This window comes from Malaclemys terrapin, chromosome 2 (genome assembly GCF_027887155.1).
Source record: "Malaclemys terrapin pileata isolate rMalTer1 chromosome 2, rMalTer1.hap1, whole genome shotgun sequence".
Lineage (NCBI taxonomy): Eukaryota > Metazoa > Chordata > Testudines > Emydidae > Malaclemys > Malaclemys terrapin.
Window position 1 is genome coordinate 80,720,307 of NC_071506.1, and position 16,774 is coordinate 80,737,080.

Genomic DNA, 16,774 nt, shown 5'->3' on the forward strand with positions numbered 1-16,774 from the left:
TCCAGTTTATGCTGTTATGGAAGACTGGGTTTCTTAGATCTAAATGGCTAGAGTCACAGTCTTTCCATAACACCATTAGGGGAGGTGAGAGGGCAAAGGATGCAGAAAAAGCACATTTCAAGTATGAAACTGGTATTAGCCTTTGCAGAAATTTGGAGGCATGTAACAAGGTCGTATCTCCTCTAGTGTCAGACTCTGACACTGTCTCAGTTTCCCCCCTTCCTCAGGAGGGCAAACCAGCACAACTAGTGTGGGTGTGAAGAATCACTCAGAATGCAAACACACTAGCTGGTGCTGGGCTTAGCCTTGGATCAAGTGTGTTTTACTGCAGTACCGCACAGCAGCAGAGCATTAGAACAACTGGTCACTCCATAAAACTGGAAGGCAGTAATTTTCAAACAGCTAAAAGGCAATGCTTCTTCGATTCAATATACTGCGCAATTAACCTGTGACATTCAGGACATAAAATGAAGGATATTGAGGCAATCAATTTAGTAGGATTAAAGAGAGGATTGTACATTTTACAGGTCCAGTCCTGCTCCAGTGAACTCAGTGACTTCAATAGGAGCAGGAACCAGACCCTGTATGTATGGCATTCTTTCTAGGACAAAAGCGCAAGGACTAGCAAACCACATGCTTCAGAGCAAAAAGTGAACACAAATCAGGGTTAAGAAGAAATCTCCCTCCCTCTGCAGAATACATCTGTAGCACAGCTAGATGCATTCTTCTGAAACCTCTTACATTGGCCAGTACCTGAGACAGGATGCATGAGCAGACAAACCATTGGTCTGTTCCATTACAGCAGTTCCTATCATTCTAGCACATAGAACATATTACTTTTTTTGTTGCTGTCATTTCATGCACACCTATTGCACTATATACAAATGTAATAACCATAATAATAATTAATAGGACAAATCAGTTATCCCTGCTAACTTCTTGGACTCAACTATCCGAGAAGAGACACACCAGCAGTTTGAGGCATCTGGGGTTAATGGGAAGAAATTGGGGGAAAACAGGACATTTTGGGGTGTTGAAGTGACAGTGGAGAAAAAACAGTGTCTTATATACTGTCCTTTACTGAGCACTGGGGGGATAGCAACATGTCCGTCTTTAATGAGAGGGTTTTTTGACAGTCAAGTATTGAAAATATGAATTTTGTCCCTTGAAAATTGATTACATAGTCTCAAAATGCAAGAATATCTATCTCTTGGTCTAATGTGCATGTACCAACAGCAGCAAGAATGGAAAAATAATCTTCTTATAAAATCAGAAAGACAAAGTTAGTTGGGCCTAACGAAATTCACTATTTCCAGTCCTTCAGTGCCCTCGGTTATCCTCATTTGACAAGACTTCAACTGTTGCCAGGATTCGCCAGTGCTCCTAGGCTTCTGCTAAGCAGGCTTTGTTAATAGAGGATAAACTTGTGCACCTGTTTGAATCTTGGTTGAAAGCAGTTTTATACAACAAAGCAGACCACATGAAGAACTTGTATGCATAAAGTTTTCTCTTTTCTTCTTTGAACTGGTGAAAAAAATCACTGTCTGGTTTACATATGCAGTGGTCACATTGCAGAGAAATCTTTTAACACAAGCCAAAGCAGAGTTAAAATTGAGTTTAGTTCTATAACTGGTCTTCATTTTATAGGCCGAAGCTGTCTGGTGTAGTGCCACCAATCACATTACTCATAGGAAGGGGGAATGTGTGTTTTGGCCATTGTCATCAGTAGCAGACACCGTATGCTTCTTGTTTTGGTTCTCTCTGTATTATTAAAGGACGTCTGATGTTTGGGCACAAAAGAGAAGGTAGGGTGGGATGGATATTTGATGTCCAAAAAGAAATAGCTACCACAATTTCAACCAAGTCTTGAGTTTTATGAGAGAAAAAAGGTTTTTGTTAAAGTCTCAAGATGTCTGTTGTTTCTGGGGAAGTAATTAAAGTGAGTTATGACGTACTTGCAATATTTCAGTCATCTTACCCTGAAAATTAATGGGTTACTTATTATCACATTATGTGTGTTTATATATATATTTACACTATATACATGAACAGTTGCAGACTTTCACATGAGAAAAAAGTAAGATCTTAGTCTTGATCATATGTGACCATTAAAGATATAAGGGTGCTTTTGCTTAAAAAGGAGAGGTGCCCTGCCCAAATTCCAAATCAGTCATTTACATTCAAAAGATAAGTTATTCTTTACTTTCTGTTCTCACTTGTAGTGTTGCTGTGTTCTGTTAAACAACTGCTGTGTTCTATCCCAGAAGTGGCTGCATTAAAAAAAAATATAAAGACAGAATTCAGCACTATATAACTAGTTTATGAAGTATAGAATAATTGTGAAATCAGTGAACAGTTGAGCCGTTCTCTGGCATTCAAATGCTCTTCCAGAATAAGAAGCAAACACTGTATATAAAATATAAATCTTAAAAGATAAGGTGCTGAGTGAATTTGAGTAGGTTGGTAATGTTGCTTTAACTATCTAACGCCCTGATTCTGGAAGCAGTGTAGAACTGGAGCCTTAGTTTTATTGCAAACTTATCTCAACAGATCACAGAGCAAAGAGATAGTAATGAGAACAAGTGAAACATACCAAACAAAGAGATGGACATTGAAGAAATAATATCCAAGATGGGAAGTAAAGACTGGCAGATAATAAATCAGCAGAATGGCAATGCTATCTAACTATTTATATCACACATCATTATGGTATAAATAGTACTACAGTGATCACTCAGCTACAGCAGCAGACTAATGAGGTAGTGACAGAGGCTACAGAGTGAGATCACTGGTAGACAGCAACAGCCAAGCACAAGGAGATGGAGCTCCCCAGTTCAAACCCTCTGGCCTAAACACATACACTGAACACCTCTTCTAAAATGAGCATTGCTGGGAAAGGCCTTGGTAGCCTCTGAGAGCTTCACTAACAGAAGCACCCCTGGTCTGACAGCCGTCATTCAGCAGATTGGTGATGGAAGGCTGTTAAAAGCCACTGCCTAGAACTGCTGGTTAGCTGAGTGGAGTAGGAGAGGAGAACAAAGCTGCCACTCAGCTAAGTGCAGCAGCTGGGAGAAGGCCCCCATCTTGCTCTCCCTCATCTTGTAGAATGCAAGGGGTGTCGTGTGGAGGGAGGTGTGAATATAGGTTGCAAGGGTGCTAGGAGTGTTCCATATTCCAAGCACAAAGCCCAGGCCCACGCAAATTTCTTCCTGCACCTGTCCCACATGACAGATATAACCCTGGTCCTTCTCCAGAAGAAAGGGTAGCATGGAAGAGAACTAGAGGTCTGACAGTTACGGCCAGAGCACTTCCAAGCAGGGCAGGGAGATGACACAAATAACCTCTCTTAGAGACAAAGGAAAGAAGAGGAAGAACAACAATAGCACATACTCCCCTGCCCTCATGGTCACCAATCAAAATATAACCCAAGGAAAGTTGTGCAAGGTAGGCATTAGCCAAAGAAGATTCCTCCAGGTTTCTGGACAGGGAAATTTCAACCCAGAAAAAGCCACTGCGTGTCCTCTCCAGTCCTGTATAGTACATGAGAAGTGTTCTCCATGGACATCAAAACAAAGTCAGATAAGAAAAAGGAGTACTCTGGGATAGACAGTTCCCATTGTGATTAGAGGGAGAATTTGGGGATAAACTACTGGGAAACCCAGAGTTTTCCCATTAAACTCACAAACAAATGGACAATCAGAATGAGAGAGCATTTCTTGCACAATTTGGAAAACTTTTGGAAGCTAGCCACCCGATATTGGTTCCCTAACGTCAGTATTTCAAAATGGTAATGCCACCCTCCAGATATGCGATGAAAGGCTGTAAGGGCAGAATTTCTCCACCTCCACACTACCCTATAAAGTCTCCTTTCCCCTGGATTTTGAGACAGATGTATTAAACACTTATGGCAAGGTAGTAGGAAGGACCCTTGGAAAGGATTTTACTGGGCTATATTGGTCTGCCAGGATAAACACATGGGCAAAATATGCCCCTTATCCCAACTGTTTCAGCTAGTGGGGCAGCCCCTTGAATCAAGAGCACTGGGAAATCCTCTGACAAGAGGGAGTGCAATCAGAGAGCCACCTGTTTCATAAGCAATACAAATGATGCCTTAACACTGAAGAATTGGAAACTATTGCTTCCAAAAGTTGTGACTCTGTCCTTAAAGATCAGCAGATCAAACAAGGGAAGCAGGTTATCTGAGGTGAAATGTATTAGAGCAGTATTTCTCAACGGCCTGTCCATGGATCAGTCCCAGTCCCTGGGATGTCCCTGATGCAGTTTAGGAAGGCAGCAAACCGGTCTCTGGTATCAAAAAGGTTAAGAAACATTGTATTAGTGACCTGGGGAAACCCCAACATTTTTTGCTCTCAGTGACACCGATGCCAGCACACCAAACATAGCATAGTCTTTACACGGCAGCTAACACACTTGTAGTAAGTGTTTCATTTCAGGTATTTGGATTGGCTGGAGGGCAAAACGGGCCCGTGTTCAGTGCACACGACAGCATTAAGCTGGGCAGACCATGTAATAAATCTGTGTGCTGACAGCATAATGACTAGATTCTGCCCAGCCCTTAGGCAGTTGCTCAGCAGGAGGGGAGGAAGGAAGGAGTGTGTGAGCTCACCACTCCACATGTCCCTCTTCCGCTTACATAGGAGCTGCTGGGGGAAGGCAGGGCTGCTACCAGATGCTCCTCAAGGGGTGCCTGACAATCCTGTGATTGGGACAGGCAGAGCAGAGAGTAGGTAGTGTCATGGCATGCCTTGTTCTGAGTCACATACAGAGTGAGCTTACCTGCCTCTATAAACTTGCTTTGAGCACCTTTGTTTCACATTTGCCTACCCACTTTCAGATGTCTCCACCCCCGCAGAGAAAAGCTGTTCCCCCTTTTTGTGCACTTTCCTTACTTCTGTATGCTCTATCATTCTCCGTACGTTATTAATTATTAACATAAGGATGGTGAATTCAAAGAGATTGCTAAAAGCACAACTAATTACATGCAAAGTGACGCAGAGGCAAGAATGTCAGCAGCCAGTATCTAAATAGGGTCTGGAAGTCAAACCCCCTAGTTGCACTGGTAAGACACTAATCCTAGAGTAAATAAAATAAACCTATTTTATTTTCACTGCAATTAACATCTGACCCAACGTGAAGCATCAAAAACATAAAACAACCTACAGGAAAGTCTTTGAATAAATGACAAGAGACAAGCAAAATAACCTGCCTACGCTCTCAAATGCTTTTGGGAGAATATCAGTACAAATGTTGAAGGCTGACAAATGTCATTAATGTTCTTTGTTTTTTTTACAAGATGGATACCCTGATGAGAATTTGCATCTCCCAGAGAAGAATTTCTGTATATTAACTTTTCAATTGTTACTGTGAAGCTGAAGTCTTAAGCATCTTGAATGTTGTCGGTATGATTTAGGGCTACATGTATAAAATATTTTAATAGACAGGACTGAGGTCTCTCTCTACGTTTTTGTTCCCAAATGAGTGTGAGAAATTCCAACGTTTAGATAAAAATGAGTATTTAATTAGGTGCCAATACCCAATTTGTTTTGATAACTGAGGTAACTGACTGCCCATGCAAAGGCAGGTGCTCAAATATGCATGCATTGGAAATAATCCTGCAGTCTGGGACACTATTTCAATGGGTCTCCCTGAAGAAGTAAAAGAATAGTCATCAGTATTGATATTGCATGCAGTGATTTTTGCACTACTGATAATATTAGACTAACCTGATTTAACTGTTTCCAGTGGCACTGGCACTAATCCATTCCCTTGATGGTTTTTTGGCCATGAGAGGCTGGAAAAATAGGTATAGATGAAGGGTGAAACAAATACCATATCTATAAAGAGCCTGACATTGCTTCAATAAAATGAAAACAAAAGTTACGTACATCAGAAGCTTTTGTCTTCTCTGTATGGAGAAGATGACACTGATGATAAATAGACAGGAAGATTTATTTTGATCAGTAAGTGAACTTGAAAGGTTGTTTCAAAACACTGTCTTTTGAAAAATACATATTTTCAAAAGAGTATAGAAGTTTTGGCAGATTGGGGAATTGAGGTTAAATGGATTGGCTTGGGTAAGTAAACTAAGGGAACTTCTTTATAAATTATTCCATATTCAATTACTATAAGAGCTGGTGAGAACTATGACATTATGTTTTCTAACAAAGATATGCTGAATTACAGGAAATAAGCACTTTTTATAGGCTATGGTGAAATAATATTGCCATGTTAAATAATCAGATAAGTCTAAACCAAAATCTTGCATACACCCCTGAACTCTGGAGTAAGACGGTAAAATCTGAACCGGATATGGATCTGAAGTTTGCAAATGGCCCTTACCTTTATAATGGTCCAAACAAAAACCCTGGATCTGAACATCTGTAAACATTGGGGTATTTAAAATTCAGATCCAAATTTTGTAGCTTGAGAACATCCTAGAGATAATTGAGAGAAAACTGACTAGTTGGTCAGGGTTGATGCCCAGGGAATGAATTCTCAGAAGGTTAAGGATTTTCCTTTTACCGTCCTGCTCCAGAATGTACAAATGGACTCATTGATAAGGCACAAGAGTAGGAACCAGGAGATCTTGGCTTAATTTCTGGCTGTGCCACAGACTGCCTGAGAGACCTTGGACAAGTCATTTAGGGCTAGATTGTCAATTTATCATCTACCCTAAAGGGCAGCACTTAGTTGCACTGCCCCAGAAGCTAACCAAGGAATGAATCATGATCCTGAGAATCACAGTAGCACAGGTGCATTGGGCAAGATGCAATTTTGCTTTTAAACTCTGTGTATTTCAGTTTTTCCAGCTGTAAAATGGGATATTAATACTTCCCTACTTTACGGGTGGGTTGTGAGGCCAAGTTCATTAACATTTGTGGAGTGACTGAGTACTGTAGAGATGGAGACCACAGAAACATCTTTTTAAAAGCAAAACCTCCTTTTATGAATGGTAGGAATGTTTCTTTACACCAAGGTCCTCTGAGGATCCCTCTCCACATTTGCTCCTGTTATTACACCTTCACTCTTCAGTTGCCAGGCCATGAATACCATCTTTCTGGATGAGGAGAACTGGATGGGGCTCCTTTTAAAACCAGTCAGTACTGAACTCTAATTGGTCATAATGTGAGGATGCAAATCAACGAGGGTCATGAATTCACAAAAGCAGATTTGCAAATACAAAGTGTAATTGATGTATATGATCCTATTTTATCTGAGAATACAAGAGACCATAGGAGGAAGCAAAGTGATGGCCTTAAAAACATGCTGAAATCAAGGTAGTTTCCAGGCACTTTGGATGCTGTACCTATATGTTTCCCCCTACAACATTTCCAGAGGATGTGGCTATGTTTTTAGTTAAGATTTCGACAAACACTCTTTAGCGATATGTACCAATAGTACTGTAGTCTTTATTCCTGAGCCGTTTGTTCTGCCTACATGTAAAGTTACATCTAGATAGATCATCAATTGGATTGACAGAAATAGCTGGAATTAAGATAGGTAGGTTTGATCAAAATATCTAGTCTAAATAAGTTGTGTTATGAGGCACATGTTACTAATGATCTTATTTCTCTTAAGAGTGATTGCTTTTTAAAGAAAGATTTTTTTTTTCTTTTCGTGTGGATGGGGTTGAAATTATTTTTCAGTAACAGCGTCAGGTGACGCAAATGCTTTGATAGCTAGAAATTGTTCTTTCCTAAGTATTACAAGATGTGCCATAATTATTTTAGGGGAAAAGGGAGATTATGGAGAGCAATCCTAAACTGGTACACTTAGGATGTGTTTTTAAAGTTATGTTAAGGGCACCTAGAGCATGTGGATATGTGCCTTTTTCTGGCTTTTTTTTATAAGTATAAGTAAATGTACATGTAAATTAAAAACAGGTCAACACATTTTGTTTAAGTTTAGTAAAAGAAAAATTAGCTTCTGGACTGGAGCCAGGTGTTCCCAATTTCACCCTAGAGCAAGTTACATGCTTGATTTCCCTGAAAATTTGTTTTTCATTTTCAAACGTTTCCTTTTTTTTAAATGAAAAAGATAAGTTGGAAGTTTCTGTGCAGAATGTTTTTTCCTTTTGTTTTTTTCTTGCATACACTTAGTACTTCTGCTCTCAGAGACATTTTGATTCTATTTGGCATCAAGACATTCTTATATAAGTAAACAATACAAGTGTTCTACAGTAATTGTCCAAAAGGCTACAGCTTACAATAGTGTTTGTGCAGAGGTTTGCGGGTGATTACTGTAGAATAGTATAATATTTTTAATAAGGGCAGTTCTCAATTAGTTTGTCATTTATCTGTTTCCCTTTTTTGGCCTCCTGTCAAGTTACCTGTAAACACAACTCTACAATGTGACATAACCATACCTTGGGTCACTTTAAAAAATGACACTTTAGTTCCTTATAGTGAAAGAATAGCAAACTGTTTTAAAAGATAAGTAGTTCTATAACTATCATAGCATCCATCCTATACTGATTTCTATTTACGTGCTTGGGAATGAGCATTATAGCATCAGCCTACTACCCCAGCATTAGTGTAATGCAAGCTCAGTGCACTTGACTCCACTCTCACTTACACTTAAGTAAATCAGGAGTAATTCCACTAAAATTAATAAAGCTACACCAATGTATGTAAGATCAAAATCAAACCCATTACGGTAAGGTGCAGGTTCCTAGATTTTATACAAATATTTTATACAAATAAATACAGCAACCAGGCTGGGTATATGTGACCTGCATGACATACTCAGATTCTCTAATATCTGAGCATAATTTTTTTTTCAGTAAGTTTCTAGCCTTGCTGGTTGCAAAGATAACCTTCCAAATGTGAATGGCATGCAAACTATTGCATTCTGTCTTCCTGAGTCTGCAGATAGCCTCAAGCAATGACTCTGAGAACAGTGAACTGTGCCACCCTCCACTAATCTCATTCGGGTGCTAACATTGCAGCATTTTGGAGCCTGCAGTGTAGCTATAGTTAGGACCTTTTCCCTGTTTTTTTTTTGTTTAATTTTCATTGGCATATGGATATAAAGGTGAGAAAAACACAGATAACTAGTGAGTTTTAACCTATACATTACATAGGTGTTTTGTAGTGAAATGTTCTCATGGAGAGGCGGCTTAATTATTCTCTTAATTTCATGCTTTATAGCTTTGCCCATGTTAAGGCGTAGGGCGGCGCTTTAGAAACACCTAAAACAGATGGCCAGGTAGATTATGTCAGTTAGAGATACATATGGCCACATTAATTACAATAATTCCATGCAGTAAACTGGAAGTCCCAATGCTACACATGCTGGGTCAGATGCGCACCCTGGCTTTGTCCCTTTTGCACTGCTCCAGCGATACAAACGGGAATTTCTGGAGTTTTCCCTAATTTACAGCAATTCTTAGGTGGCATAAAGCCAGCATGGGCATCTCTTCTCCTTTCTCCCCTCTCGTAGGAGTAGGGGGCATTCCTTGGTGGGCTGGGGCAGAAGAGGACCTGGCTGGGGTGCACTGTGCTTGGATAGTTCCCAACCAGCATCGCGGTTCCCATGAAACTGTTCTAGCTGACATAATTTGGATTACTTGGTTCAGCCCCCAGTTGGCCTCAGGACTGGGAGTGGAGAGATGGCCCAGAGCCACCTTTCCTTTTGGTCCTGGTCTTGTGCTGAGAACAGCTCAGAGAGACTCAAGGGTCTGAGCCTGTTTTTGAAAGGACAATGATCTCATAAATGTAACCGATATGGGCTAACAATGTAACTCAGAGTTACTGTGAAGCAGAGTCTGCTCTGAAATGGCTTCATGCTCCCCGTTGCACTTATGCTAGTGTTTTGTCAAGTTTTAAATGAGCCTGGGTTTCCAGCACTCCCTTGAGAGACAATTAGACAAGCTAATAAATCTTACTGTCAGGAAATCTTTCCTGATAACTGTCTAAATATTTTGCTTCATCCTGTTACTCTTGTTATACCCTGCTGTACTACCCTAAACAATCCCTTTCACTTGTCAATGTTTGCATGTGTAGACTGTCACCTTGTCATCCTTTTCTATAGACATTATTTATCCTAATCTTTCATTGAAAATCAATTCCTTCTCCCTGATCACTTCTGTCACTGTTCTCAGAACTCCTTCCATTTTATGTTATTGGTCTGGCAATGAGGTTCCCAGAACTTAATGCAGCACTGCAGCTGTGGTAGCAATGGCGCTGTAGAGTCAGGGATAGATACCATAATATGGTGGGCAATATCTGGGGCCTGTTCTCCCTGCTTTGTTCTACCAGTGACACAAAGCAGCTTTAAAACCAGCTTAACTGGCTGCCTGAAGATTCTGCCTGTGTGTGTGTGTGTGTGGGGGGGTTCTTCCTCAGTAAGGGGAGTCCTCACATGGCAGAGGGCTGGCATAGCAGCTTTGACACCTGCCCCATTTGTAGGGGGAGTGTTTGGGGAAAAGAGAGCATGGCCAAGGAGCCATTCATTATATATGGATATCATTATATCCCTGGCTGCCAGAACAGCTCTTTGGGGCCATGGGGGGACAGGGACATGCCTGGAGACTGCTCACTCATACATTGGATCTGGCCTAGTTTCCAGCTATCCCTGAAATCAGACCACTGCAAAGATGGCATAAAATCACCTTTGCCCCATCCTCCTAGACTACCCTGAGTGCAACTTGTTTACTGTGGAGGACCTAGCCTGATGCTCCTGTGTTTGCAGACCAAAAGTGCACTGGCCTTTTCCCCTCCAATAGTGCAATGTAAATTCATGTCTAATGCACTATCTCCTATCATCCTCAAGTCTTGTTCACCTTTACTCCATCCTGATGTAATTGTTACAGCTGGTAGTGCTGTGGCACATTAAACCTTGATGATCCGAGTGATGTGCTGGGTGTACCCCTGCTCAGAGGCAAGAGTTGAAGGCCTTTCAGATGCCACATACTATAGGCCCTTGGTAGGTCCCAATAATGATTCGGACATGTGACTAAATGAAGGGGTACTTTACTAGGGCTGGCAGGAAGGGGAAGGTTGCAATATGCTAGGTACTGTGGCTTAAACAGTGGTAGTCTGCTAGAGGGTTAGGGCTCCTCAGGCCCAGTGCCTGGCATGCCTCTCCAGTCCAGTCTCTGCTAGAGACAAATAGGAGAATACAGATTTCCTGGCCAGGATCAGTTAGTGATCTATCTCGTTGGGGCCCCTCAGCACTGGCTCCTTGCCCAGTCTCTGTTGCTTTTCCACAAGTTCTGTGCAGACTTGAACCCAGCTGCAATGTCCTACAGTCACATCCCGTTCCACCTGTGATTCCCTGGCTGCTGTTGCAGCCTGCTCTGCATACAGTTCCCCGGTGGTTTCTGCTGTATTCAGTGTGCTTGCTGCTCCTGGCTTGCCCTGTGGACCCTGCTTCCCTAAGTGCTAGGTCACTTCCAGGATAAGGTTCTTTTCATAGTTTTTGCCCCTTCCTTCTACTGGCCAGGGCAAGGAGATGTGCCTGCACATGCCTCCCAGAGGGTCATAAGTCAGTGGGGAGGGGTTTGATAGAAGTGGTAGTTTCCTGATGAGCAGATTCTACATCCCAATGGGTTTCTCCTTCCCACTGAACATCTGTGTTGTGGCTGGATTACTGACCTGGGGGTAAACAAATACTTAATGTGCGTGCACCTGTACAAAGTTAATCTCAACAAAGATGTTGCAACTTTCAATGATGATATCAGGCAAATCCTTTCTTCTTGTTAATTTTTCAGGTTACCACAGCTGGTTTATCACCATTTGTCTTTGGCATGACTGTTAATGTACCAACAGTTTGTTGGTAAGTAATTTCCTGAAATTTGTATGGTTATTTTGAAGTTTCTATTGAATTTCTTTACAAGACTCATTATTTTACCCAGAAATGCTTTTTAAAAGGCTAGTCTGACAAGTAGCAAAAATATTTTGCACAGAGGAAGAGCCAGGTGTTCAGACACCATGGTGATGGGCATGGTATAATAATCTATCTGAAAAGAACAGGTTTCAGAGTAGCAGCCGTGTTAGTCTGTATCCGCAAAAAGAAGAACAGGAGTACTTGTGGCACCTTAGAGACTAACAAATTTATTAGAGCATAAGCTTTCGTGGACTACAGCCTGTTCTTCTTTTTGCTGAAAAGAACAGCATTTCTTTAGAGGATCTCAAAACTCTTTACAGATGTTACAATTCATGACACCTCTGTGAGATATTGTTGACTATACACATTTTACAAGCTAGATAAAGTGAGGCAAAGGGCAGTTAAATGACTCATCCAGTGAGTTAGTGACAGAGGTTGGAATAGAACAGAGAAGTCCTGATTTTCAGGAACTCTGACATTCTGACCAATGTCATATGTGTTCCTGTGGGTGTCCATGGACAGTGCCTAACATAGCGTGGACTGCGAATACAAAGAATAAAATGAAATAACAATAAATAATACATACCTCCGTCCAAAGCAGTACATGGGATTTGGTAATAAAGAGTCTGCTTAACAAATTTAGAATCTCCCAAATCAAAATTCTTATTGAATGGTATCAATGCTTAGTCCCTGCCCCAATACTTACAATCTATCTTTTGGTTCTGTGTTTGTATAGTGCCTAGCACAATGGGGTCCTGTTCCATAACTTCAGCACTACTGCAATAGAAACATTATTATTATTATTATTAATTAATAAATAAGGTGTATCTCAAGAAATGCAGATACTGTTGAAAGTCCAAAGCCTCTCACTTTTACAGACGTTTAGACCAGACTCTTCTTGTTTTCCTCATACTATGGTTGGCGCCACAGAGATTCTGCTTTGCAATGAATTAAATCACTGTATTTTGTTTTCAAGATTTGATATCAGTGGTAATGATGTTAGGCCCAAAATTGTGGGACCAAGTATTTTGTGCACTTAAAATCTTAGATTTGCATTTGTTAACCATGTGAATGCAACCAGTCAAGCTACTGTGCATACAACTACCCTGATTTGAGTTTTTAAGCCATGCAAAACATGGGCATGCAAATTTTGGGGACTTGAAGTGCATGAACTTTGTGCTGACTGTCCATAAAGGGATAAATTTCACCCAATGTGAGTAACACAAACAGAACTAGTCTCTTAGACACTACATTAGAAAATTAATTCCAGTCTGTATTATGTAGATATTCATTCTCATCTTACCTTGAAATTTTTGAAGATCTGATCCAACTCTCACTGAAGTCAGCAGAGAAATTCTGATTGGGTTCAGTGAATGAAGGACTAAGCTCTTTGTCTGTACTATACAACTGTGATTGTGTGTCCATTGTAACTGAAAAATAATCCTCCTTCCACAAATAATCCAGTTTGCTTTGTGCTTCACTTTCCTTCATTGTTTTAAAGAATTTCCAAGTCAACGAACCACTCATTTCCTTCCTGTATTTGGTTCTTTCTTAGTTATCTTTATATATTAATGCCTAATCACACCAAGGCAGAGAATCATTGTGAAAGGTGACCTCTTTAATGGAAAGTCAAAGTATTAAAATACTTCCTCCACCAACATACAGCCATTGCTTCTAAAGCTTTCTGTACATGAAGCTTTTCACTAACAGACCTTGAAAAACTATAGTGAAATGTATATAAAATACATTTACGCAAAGCTGACATTTCATTTCTACCCCTTTTCCCCAAACAATTTCTCATGTTGCTTTTTTTTCAGCTACAGCTCAAAGGTTAAAACAAGTTGCAGAAAGCAGACTTTAAAGTCAAACTGGGCTCTTTTTTTTATAAGAAATGCCAAAATAAATCTTTTGTATTTTTCTGCAATTGCAAAAGGTCACTTCTGTGGCCATGTGTACGTAACTCAGTACATCCTGCTGACGTGTTGCCAAAAGCTGAAAACAGCAGCACACCCAGCCCAGGACATTAGCAAGCATGCATATATATGTGTGTGTATATTGCATATATATGATATATATACATGCATGCACTGACATATATAATACACATGCATACAGATCAGTGTATATGTATATGTCTGTGTGTACATATATAGTATAAACACATACATAATTGCACACACAATATGCACATGACACCCTATATACATTTGTATGTATATAATATATGTGTAAATTTATGAGTTTACCATACATAAGTAACAGATTAATATTTTAAAAGAAACTTTGCTTGGGACCTTAGCCCAGAGTTATGTTCAGATTACTGAGAACTCAAAAAGGTGATTTTTAAAACTATATTTTTTGTCTTCCATTACTGGGTGTGCACCAGTAGCATCAGGGATTTCAGCAGAGTTTTTGGAATAAGGTTTGTTAGATTACGGCAGCTGCAAAGCAGTCATAAGAGCACAAACCACAGGGGTTTTTGGTGTAGGTCCAACATTAACAGTGGGTATCATTTCGTGTGTTAGTTTCTCAGTGACAGCATGGTGTTTATAACTCTCATCCCTTAATTAACAGTATCCAAAGGATTCACCATATTTTAAATGTAAGGTAAATCCAGGGTTGAGGGTACATTACTTGACAGTACTCCATTTTGAAGTTCAAATGAAGGCTTCTGCTAGCTCAGTGGTCTGGTGGTTATACATTACACTGGTACATTTAAGCAAAGGAGCAGATTTCAGATCTAACCTGTTTTTACTACTCAACTCTTGTGGATAATCCACAAAGCAGTGTGTTGGTAACAATTACAGAGAAAATTTTGTTTAACCTCAGCCAGAGGATTATGATGAAGTGGGAGACAGGAAGGGGAAATATGGATAAAATCCAGCATACTAAAGGATCTGTGGATAATGGATGTAGATACGGGATGTAGAGCCTGAAGTATAATAGTTTTGAAGAAAAAGTATTGAACTTTCCAAGAATCAGAAAAATTCAAAAGTTAAGGGTCTCGTGATAATCTAACCCTGACTCTGTCTCTGTAGAAACACTGTTGGACTCCTCTTGCTTTTGTGGCCCTCACCAGTCTTTTTTACATGCACAAGGAAGTTAGTGCCTGGCATGAGCAACAGGTGAATTAATGGCAGTGTTAGAAAGTGTCGTGGTGGATGTTTTGGTATCCCGAGCTACCACTGCAAAACTAGGGTATTTGGCAACCACTGTCCAAGGTTGGAAGAGCCACATGTAGCATCCCTGAATGCAAGGACATTCATCCTCTTCTCTTGGTTGATGGCCAGATTGTAAAAGGGCAGCACACAGAGTGAGCGACTGTATTCCCATGCAACCCCCTAAGAGGACAGTACCTATATTTTTAAAGCTTAGTGAGATGTACTTAGTAAGATCACGTTATATGGCTGAGGATAGAGACTGATAAGTGATAATACATAAATACACAAAGAGAAATCATAATAAAAACCACACATTTATGCCTTTCATTCCAAACCACCCACAATCACTTTACTATGTATCCAGCTACTGATGCTACAGATATGGTAGCTCTCCTGGTATACCCAAATTTTACTGACCTGAAGTGCAGCCACCTCTGAAATAGAACATTACAGCAGTTAACACAGTAGACTAGCCAGGAAGTGCCCTTATGGAAAAGTCCTAGTTAATAGAGTTCGATAGCGAATGATATCTTCTCTATTGAATTTTTAAGTCAATCTATAGAATTTTTTTGAAGAGATCTAATTCTCTATTAAACTGTCTATTAAAAATTCTATACAAAGTAGAAAGTACTCTTTCTCTCTCAGTGTAATTTCTATGGGACCCTGTTGGTTTAATCCCCATTGAACTCTATAGGATTTTCCTGTAGGGATCAAGAAGAAGAACATATTATCCACTTGTAATTTCAGCAGGAATTAATGCAGATAAATGTTAATAACTGGAGCTGAAATTTAGGTGGGAAACTTAGGCTAATGGTTTCCAGAGAAAAGTGCCATGAATTTGTAATGATTACAAGTGACCAGGCTCTTGGCTTGAAACCTCTTTTGAAAGCCTGCACCTCTAACAGTGCATTGCTTCTTAATGATAGTTCCATAGCCAAAAGTGGACTGTCTCTGAATGTGAAAGTTGACATCTCCCTAGCAGTTACCCCTCCAGGGCTTTATACTGCACAATAGTATCATTGTATTAATAGTACACTGTACAACTGTTATATAAAGTTTGCATCTTTCGGGAATCATGGTGTTTATAAACAATTCACTGACATTAATATTTAAGTTAATATAATACTATTAATGTCCGGACAACCTTGTCAGCTATACATACTTTTTGAATAATATAAATAAATAAGCGCCTTCTTACCAGTAACCTGTACAGAAGTTTGTTTTATTTATAAAGTTTAATAAGGAGCTTTGCTGTTTCATAAGCTAACTAAGCTGTGAGGCTAAAATGCTAAGTCGTTACATTTAGTTTTTCACTGTTGCAATGGAAGTGGAGACGAGCCAGCAGTCCACCATATTCCTCTTGGATGTGATTTCAGAGGAGATTTGGGGATTACTAGCTATTGCACAAGATGGACGGGCTGATGACTGACATTTATATAAACAAAGACAATTCCATTGAACTCGGCTAGCTTTGGAACCCTGCTTCCAATGCTAGCTGCTCCCAAGACCAGGGTGAGAGCGGGAACGAAAGAGCCATCATTGTGCCAGGAGAAACAGGAGTTAGGGATATGCCTTGGTGCACACACTGCTCCGGTTAGAACAGTTCAGTGTGCCAGCTCTTCTGTAAGTGCCCAGTAAGTATGCAGGCATTTCTATTGGTCAGCTAGTCCAGCATAACCTGCCCAGAGTGGAAGTTTCTTCCCAACCTTGTCAGTTAGATGTTGGTTCATTTCCCAAAAGCAGGAGAGTTTATCTCCCTTCCC

The 16,774-nt window shown here is 40.2% G+C and overlaps 1 protein-coding gene across 12 annotated transcripts in view; it reads left to right on the plus strand.

Moving 5' to 3' along the window:
* The window catches only part of TMEM241 (transmembrane protein 241), a 188,035-nt gene that overhangs the window by 58,477 nt on the left and 112,784 nt on the right, over positions 1-16,774 (plus strand). For 10 of the 12 annotated variants that reach the window (XM_054017805.1, XM_054017808.1, XM_054017806.1 and 7 more), the window contains one exon: positions 11,735-11,799. The exons of the other annotated variants lie outside the window; for them this stretch is intronic. In XM_054017805.1, coding sequence (XP_053873780.1) covers positions 11,735-11,799 — 65 coding nt within the window. The remainder of the gene's footprint in view (positions 1-11,734; positions 11,800-16,774) is intronic. 12 annotated transcript variants of the gene reach the window in all.